This window comes from Callithrix jacchus, chromosome 10 (genome assembly GCF_049354715.1).
Source record: "Callithrix jacchus isolate 240 chromosome 10, calJac240_pri, whole genome shotgun sequence".
NCBI lineage: Eukaryota > Metazoa > Chordata > Mammalia > Primates > Cebidae > Callithrix > Callithrix jacchus.
Genome location: NC_133511.1, coordinates 122,086,343 through 122,094,610, shown reverse-complemented (window position 1 = coordinate 122,094,610; position 8,268 = coordinate 122,086,343). Strand labels below are relative to the sequence as shown.

At 55.0% G+C, this 8,268-nt stretch overlaps 1 protein-coding gene across 1 annotated transcript; it reads right to left on the bottom strand.

Moving 5' to 3' along the window:
• Positions 1–1,201: 1,201 nt before the first annotated feature.
• Positions 1,202–7,108, bottom strand: ARL2 (ARF like GTPase 2). The gene is made up of 5 exons (XM_035263242.2): positions 7,007–7,108; positions 4,204–4,314; positions 3,945–4,107; positions 2,397–2,477; positions 1,202–1,653 (listed from the first exon to the last, which is right to left on the bottom strand). Exons 1-5 carry the CDS (start codon positions 7,069–7,071, stop codon positions 1,519–1,521), a joined length of 555 nt encoding a protein of 184 aa, XP_035119133.1. The 5' UTR covers positions 7,072–7,108; the 3' UTR covers positions 1,202–1,518.
• Between the last annotated feature and the right edge of the window lie 1,160 nt (positions 7,109–8,268).

Sequence of the window (8,268 nt, the reverse complement as noted above, 5' to 3'; positions counted from 1 at the left end):
CCTTTTCAAGAAGAGCATTGTCTCCTAAGGTCCCCTGGGAGGACATCGACACTGGGGTGACACCTGTGTCAGTGGGTGACTGACTTCACGTTAGCTGAATTTGCTTACAGGCCTACTGGTTCAAATAATGACAATTACAGCTGACACTTACACAGTGCTTATGGCATACAAGACACCAACTGGGCCAAGCGTGGTGGCTCATGCCTGGAATCCCAGCACTTTAGGAGGCTGAGGCGGACAGATCACCTGAGGTCAGGAGTTTTGAGACCAGCCTGGCCAACATGGTGGAACTCCATCTCTACTAAAAATACAATAACTACCTGGGCATAGTGGTGTGCACCTGTAGTCCCAGCTACTTGGGAGGCCAAGGCAGGAGAATCACTTGAACCTGGGAGGCAGAGTTTGCAGTGAGCTGAGATCGTGCCACTGCACTCCAGCCTGGGTGACAGAGTGAGAGTCCATCTCAAAAAAAAAGACACCAACCTGTTTGGTCCTCATTCCAACACTAGGAGGGAAACTGAGGCACAGAGAGGCTAGGCAAGTTGCTCAGCATCAACCAGCGAGTGGCAGAGCCAGGGTTTGGCTCCAGAGCCCAGGTTTGAGAGCCTGAATCCTTTTTTCTAATACCAGGTCCGTCTTGCAAGGAGGACAGGGCAGGGGCTAATTTTGTACACTGAAGGGCAGTTTGTTCATGTTCTAAGCTTGTCCACTCAACATTAAGTTCCCTTCTTCCACTCTTAAGGAAACCCAGGCCAGGCATGGTGGCTCAAGCCTGTAATCCCAACACTTTGGGATGCCAAGGGGGGAGGATCACCTGGCTGCCACTGAGAATTGGGAGCTGAATTTCAGCCCACATTCCATGCAAAAAGCTGGAGCCCTGGTCTGGAGCTGTCTCTTTTACTAATTCATATCTATGAGGGCTGGAGTTCCCCTGGTGAACTGTCTTCCCTTCCTCTACCTGAAAAACTAGTCATGCTTTACTCCCAGCTCTAAGGTAACCTCCTCTAGGAAGCCTGCCTGGGCTCCTCTAGATGGAGTCAGCTGCACCGTGTCCCATGCTTCTGTGACGTTTTCCGCCTCCCTTTGATGCAGCCGTAGTTCACCATCAGTTGTAATGATCTGTTCCTTTCTGTCTCCTGCTGGACTGTGGGTCCCAGGTGGTCTCTAACGCTGTTGAATCAACAAATAACTCAGCCAGGAATCAGGACAAGGAGCGGGTTTATTTCACAGCTGAGCGAAGGATGAGGCCCACAGCCTCGGTAGCAGCAGAGGCAGCTTCCACCTGCCTAGCCCTCTCTTCTCGGTATGGCAGCCAAAGGCCAGGTCAGGAGCGAGGGAGACAGCCAGGGCACAGCCCTCCTGCCACGGAGCAGCAGTGGGCAGCAGCAGCAGCAGCAGCAGCTTAGGGGTTGAGGAGGGGGAGTGTTAGTCTGGCCGGCTGACTCCCATTCCCCTGTAGATAGTGTTTGGTGAGGGTTGGGGAACCTAGACTGCTAGGTGGGGGGCATCTGGAGTGGCTCATTCAGCTGTGAAGATGCGGCTGGAAATGTCATCCAGGAGCCAGTCGATGCCCTGCAGCAGGTTCTCCCCGGTGACGGCGCTGCAGCCCTGGATGCACCAGTGGTGGCTGCGGATGGAGTCCAGCTCCAGGGCCTGGAGGACAAAGGCGCTGGTGGTGATGGCCAGTGACTGCAGCCCCTGCCTGCCCTCAGCCCCTTCCCTCCCCAGCCCAGGGAGCTCCGCACCTCCCTCAAGGCCCTGCTCTACGTCATCCCATCCAGGAAGCCCCGCTGGCCCCTGGGAGAGTTTGTCAGCCCCCAGGGGCACCTGGACTCTCTGTCCAGTGCCACGCCAGTACTGCCCCTTAGTGATGTAAATGCAACATGGGCTCCTGAGCGTCCACCAGGATCCAGGCATCATGCTAGGAGCCCACATGTCCTCTCTCTCATTCCGCTCAAGCCCTCATGAGCCAGGGATTGTGTCGGTCATTTCACCAAGGAGGAAACCAAAGTTCAGACAGGCTTGTCTATTTAGTGGCTTTGTGACCTGGGACAAGTTACTTAACCTCTCTGAGGCTGTTTCACCATCTGTAAAATAATAGTCCTCACTTCATGAGGTTGCTGTGAGAATGAAATGAGTTAATCCATACAAAGAGCCGAGCACACCAAAAGCACGGACTGTGTGCTGCTACTGTTACCCGGGACAACACGTGCAGCTCTGCCTTCCCCAGGCTGTGGCTCCCCAGTGACCTGCACAGGTTCTGCCACCTAGCAGGGGCTAATAAATGCTTTCATTATTCTTTTTAAACTTTTTTTGTTATTTTTAATAAAGGCTTTTAAAATAAAGAAATGTGTGCCCCTTTCCCTCAGTGAGCCTGTCCCAGGGCCTGGACTCACCTCGCGGATGGCATTAGAGGACAGTGCTCCAGGCAGGTCCTGCTTGTTGGCAAAGATGAGGAGGGTTGCTCCGGCCAGGCGCTGGGGGAGACAAGACAGAGGGGTGAGGTGGGGACTCGAGGACAGACTGACGCCTCCTCTAAGGGCCCAGAGCATCTGGGGTGAAGGACCCACCTGGAAGATCAAGGTAAGGCCCATGGTGGTGGGAGAGGCCCAGAGCATCTGGGGTGAAGGGCCCACCTGGAAGGTAAGGCCCATGGTGGTGGGAGAGGCCCAGGAGGAGTGAGGTGGTGGACACAGCCATCAAGGCTGGCCCACGTGGGCGGAGGCAGCCCTGGGCCAGGGTTCTGGTTACCACCAACCACCACCCAGGGGACACCACTGTCCCCCATGCTCCAGCTTCCTCTTCCATAAACAGGAAGGGTGTTGGATAAGATGATCCCTGAGCTCTCTGTGGTTCTAGACTGCTCCAATCTGATGACCAGACATGCACAGAGAATGTGAGCAGCCCAGAGGCCCATGGGGGTCTGCTGGAAGTGACCTCTCTCTCTTCTGAGTTTGCCCTTTAACCATTTTCACTCCCGACAGGCCGACTGTCCACCTCTGATTCTAGTTGTTTCTACATATGTGTCTGTGACTGGGAGAGATGTGGGTGGGCGGGTCTAACCCTTGGGCCTGGACCTGCCTTGACCAGTATTCGATGGCCCTGATCTCGTCTGAGCTGCTCCAGCCCCACAGGAGGAGTGTGCGGTGTGCCCAGGACAATCCTCTCTGCCTCAGAATTATTAATGACCCCTTCACTCTCACAAGGGTCCTCATTTTCAGCTAAATGCAATGTTGTAGCCTGAATCAAACACTGGAAAGCAAAAAGTATGGCAGTGGAAAAACTGATGAAACTGAAGTAAAATCTGTAATTAAGATACAAGTAATTCACCAATGGTGATTTTTTAGTTTGGACTGACCATGGTTAGGTGAGATGGGGAAGCAAGGTAAAGGGTATATGGAAAACCTCTGTACTATCTTTGCAAGTTTTCCTTCTTTTATTTTTATTTATTTCTTTTTTTGAGACAGGGTTTCACTCTATCGCCCAGGGGGCTGGAGTGCAGTGACATGATCACAGCTCACTGCATGCTCAACCTCCCAAACTCAACTGATCCTCCTGTCTGAGCCTCTGGAGTAGCTAAGACTACAGGTACATGCCACCACACCTGGCTGAGGTCACACAGTGAAGAGTCAGACTCCTGAGCCAGGCTCCATGGCCTCTCAAAGCTTCATGCTGGCCTTGGGTTGTCCTCCCTAAAGCCCAGTGAGGTGGATACATCATCGCCATTTCAAGGCACAGAAACTGATGCACCACAGGGGCTTTAACTTAGTCTCAGTCCACAGCAGGTGTCCTTCCTCTGGTGCCATGGGCCTCCCATGGTGGAGGCCCAGTGAAGGAATAGATTCTGCCTCTAGGTTTCCCTCTGGGACCATGGACTCCTCTGGGCATCTGCCGAGAAGGCAGCCTCATGTCCACATGCGTGCACAAAGGGTAGAAGTGCCCACCTCCTCCAGCAGCAGGCTCTGGAGCTCCCGATGGCAGTCCTGCATGCGCTGGCGGTCCGCGCTGTCCACCACCCAGATAAGGCCGTCGGTGCTCTCAAAGTAGTTCCGCCAGTAGGACCGCAGGGACTTCTGGCCGCCCACATCCCAGATGTTCAGCTTGAATCTGGGCAAGGAGCAGGTGGGAGGAAGGTCAGCTGGGCCCCCCTCCCACCTTCCCTGCCCTGCTCCGGGCTGGCCCACCCATGGGGACCCTGCTCACCCTCGGTGCTCCAGGGTCTTGATGTTGAAGCCCAGTGTTGGGGAGATGGTGTCGATGTCCTCCCCGTTGAACTTCTTCAGGATGGTCGTCTTCCCAGCATTGTCCAGGCCACTGGGCGCAGCAGGTTAAGGAGAAGTCCCTGTGCTCTGCCCTGCTCATCAGAGCTGGGGCGAGTGACCCAGGCCCAGGATAGGGGTGAGAAGGGGACTTTCCCTGAGGCCCAGCCTTAGCCCCTGGAACCTGGTTGCTGATAAGCCCCTGCCCTCAAGCCATCATCCATGTTTCCTTCACCTCTTGATCATCCCCACTGGCTGATGAGCTTTCCGTTCTTCCTCCTACCTTAAAAAGAGCAAACAAAACCCTCGATCTCTCTGCTGCATCTATTTATTCATTTATATCTTGCCTTGTTACAGGAAATCTCAGAATAGTCTTTTGTGCTCACCCCTGCTTCTGCCTTTTTGCTCTTTCTAGACACACTCCCATCAGGTTTTTGCTTCTGCTGTGCCCAAAACTGCTCTTACCAAGGTCAGTTCCCAAAGACCTCCCTCCGGCCCTCCAGAGCCGGAGCAGCCCTGTCATCCGCTCCCCACTCAGCACCTGTCGGAGGGGCTCATCCTCCTCCCCAGCACATGCTGTCCTCAGCACTGGGACATACACCCACCTGGTTCTCCTCCTCACCTCTCTGACTTTATCCTGGTATAACCGGGTTCTCTTCTCGGGCAAGGCTCATCCCTAGGTGACCTCATCCAGGATCACAGCTTCCAACACCATCTCTATTCTGACAACACCCAAATGTGTACCTCCCACACACGACATCAGTGCCTACATCCAGCTGTCTGCCTGACACTTCTGGGCTGTCCAGAGGCATTGCATGTGGCACATACAGGGCTCCCATCTCCCCTCTGAATGTGCTCCTCCCGCAGTCTTCTCCAGCTCAGCAAATGGCTCCTCACCCTTCTAATTGTTCAGGACAGAAGCTTCCATGACCTCACTACTTCCATCCTGGTCCAAGCCACCATCCTATCTCACCTGCATGGCCTAACTGGTCTGATTCCTTGTCTTCTCAGCACTTCTCATCAAAAGGGAAAACGAAGAACCAGAAGGCCCTAGGTTTCCAGTCAGCTCTCCTCAGACCCACTGCCATCTCTCCAAACATGTTAGTCCTCCCAGGGCCTTCGCTTTAAAGTCCCCCCCAACCGAGGATCGCTGCATGGTTCAACACTCACCTCCCTCATGTACTCAATTTTTGAGAGAGTTTCAATTTTTTTTTTTTTTTTTTTTTTTTTTTGAGACAGGGTTTCACTCTTGAAGCCCAGGCTGGAGTGCAATGGTGTGATCTTGGCTCACTGCAATCTCTGCCTCTCAGGTTCTAGTGATTCTCCTGCTTCAGCCTCCTAGGTAGTTGGGATTAAAGATGCCACCACACCCAGCTGATTTTTGTATTCTTAGTAGAGATGGGATTTCACCACGTTGGCCAGGCTGGTCTGGAATTCCTGACCTCAGGTGTTCCACCCGCCTTGACCTCCCAAAGTGCTGGGATTATGGGTATGAGCCACCATGTCCAGCCATCATACAGTGGCTTTCTTCGACCACTGTAAATTGCATTCTTCTCCATACATATATACATATTTATATATGTACTGGGAGTTCATCCTGTAGCAGGATAAGGTCCTGTTCCCCAGAAGCATGGTCCAAAGCATGGCCCATACATATGCAGTATATATGGGGAATTATATGTGTATAAATATAGAGACAGGGTCTCACTGTTGCCCAGGCTGATAAACTCCTGAGCTCAATCGTTCCTCCCACCTCAGCCTTCCAAAGTGCTGGAGTTACCGGTGTGCGCCACTGCACCCAGCACATATCACATATTTTACTTACTTCCTGTGTTGTCATCTTTCTATCCCCCTGCATAACAGAATTTCCTTGAAGGCAAGATGTTTTTGTTTTGCAGTGAGCCAAGATTGCACCATTGCACTCCAGCCTGGGGAACAAGGCGAAACTCCGTCTCAAAAAAATTTAAATGAAACAGACATGGGCCAGACTCCGTAGCTCATGCCTATAATCCCTGAGTTTTGCGAGGCTGCGGCGTGAGGATCACTTGAACCTAGAAGCTTGAGGGTGCAGTGAGCCTTGACTGCACTCTGGCCAGGGCAAAAGGGCAAGACCCTGTCTCAAAAAATAAGAGTCATGAAGTGATGATTAAGTTAGATGTGCATGTAAGCGTCTTTTCTCCCCTGCCATTCCCCCGCGGGGCCTGGCACAGAGCAGCGGGGAACAGGTGCAGGCGCCTAACTGGACTCAGAAGGCGCACAGGGCACTCGGGTCCACACATCCTCAGCCGCAGGGACATTCACGGGCCGCGTAGCAGCAGAAACAAAGAGACGGATTGTTGGATCCACGCAGCCCATACCCGCCACCCCGCACACCCCCGGAATTGGGAGCTCGAGGACGGAGCCGGGGCCTAGAACCCTCGGGCCGCGGGGAGGAGATCAGGCGGGCCAGGCCGCAGGGTGGTGGCGTCCGAGTCACCTCCGGGTCCCACCAGCCCTGACACTTGGGCCGCCCGGTCCCGCCGATGCGCCTGCAGGCCCGTTTCAGCGGCCCTCTGAGCTGGCCCCAGCTCCAGGCCGGGGATGCGGTTCCCCCCGGCCCTCCGTGGCGATTGGTGGGGCCCGCGTGGTGACGCCAGGGGCAGCTGGGAAGCGCCGGCCGCCGCGCTCCGCTCCCGGCAGGGGGCGCCCGGTACCGCCCGCCCGGCGGGGCCCCGCTACGCCCGCGGCTCCGGCGTTGGGGAGGATACAGCATGAGCAGTCGCACCTCCCGCTCTTTCTGCTTCATCTTCTTCAGAATGGCCAGGAGCCCCATGGTCCCCGGAGCCCCCTCCCGGCCACCGTTTCTTCCCAGTCCCGGGACCCCGCTCCCGGCTCCTATTGGCTATCACGCCCGGCGACGGCACACCTATTGGCCGGCCGCTGGTTTGGTCCCGCCTTCGCTGCACGTGACCGCAAGGCCGGCCCGCGCCGCTGCTGCTAGAGTCCCTCTAGTGGCGCAGGGGGCTTCAGCGCGGCTGCTCGCCCTGACGCTGCGCCTCCCGAGGGCTGAGGCTGGGGTAGCGAGGGCGACACCCCCACCCTTTCCCCCGCCGGACCCGGGCGCTCGGCCGGAGCGGAAACCTTGAAGTTCTTGAATCGTATCTTGGCTGCGTCTGACCCGAGAGTCAGAACGCAGGGCCCCAGGGACGGACGGACTCATCCTGGGGCCAGTGTAGGCCCCAGTTCCCAGAAACACGGTACACATCTGCTCATCTGGGCCATCGGCATCATCCTCAGTCGGCCAATGACAGAGCAGAAAGTTGGGCCTCCCCATACCCCGCTCCGGTGGCTCTCAATTCAGGGCGGCAGTGCCCCCTGGAGGCCGTTCGGAAACGTGCGGGGCGCCCAGGGTTCCAATGAAGGAATCCTAGTCCGCCCCAAAGGCTGCTGGTCCCCAGAGGCCCAGCGGTTCCCAGTTGAAAAGTACAATTCCTGCTTTTGCGGATGGGAGAACGGAGGCCCAGATGATGCTTAGCACAGTGGCTGGCACGTAGTAGGTGCTCAATAAATGTTTGTTGTTCAATGAATGGCTTTGTCCAAGAGTTTCGTTCTTGACCTTAGCGCTCAAGAAGTCCAACGTTTACTTCGTGAAAAAGAAAAAAGAAGTCCAACTTGAGGAAACTGAGGCCTGGGACCAAGCCGATCGTAAACTCAGGAGAACCTTATTGTCTTAATTCGGGTCCCAGCAGGGTAAATGTGAATAGGCAGCACGGAGGAGCCTCTCATGCTTGGGAAAGAGCTGTCAGCACCAGCTGAAGACAATGGCTAACTCATGTGTAACTGTTTGCAACGCACTCCACGTGTTCAGCTTCATCCTGCAACCCTGAGAAGTTTGTATTCTTTTTGTAGCTATGATAATGGAATTTAGAGAGTTTAAGGAGCGTGGGTGACATTCAAACTCAGGTCTAGTCAATGGTAAAGCATACTGTCTTCACGCCTCCATGAAGTTTGCCTAGAGAGAGGCCTGGAA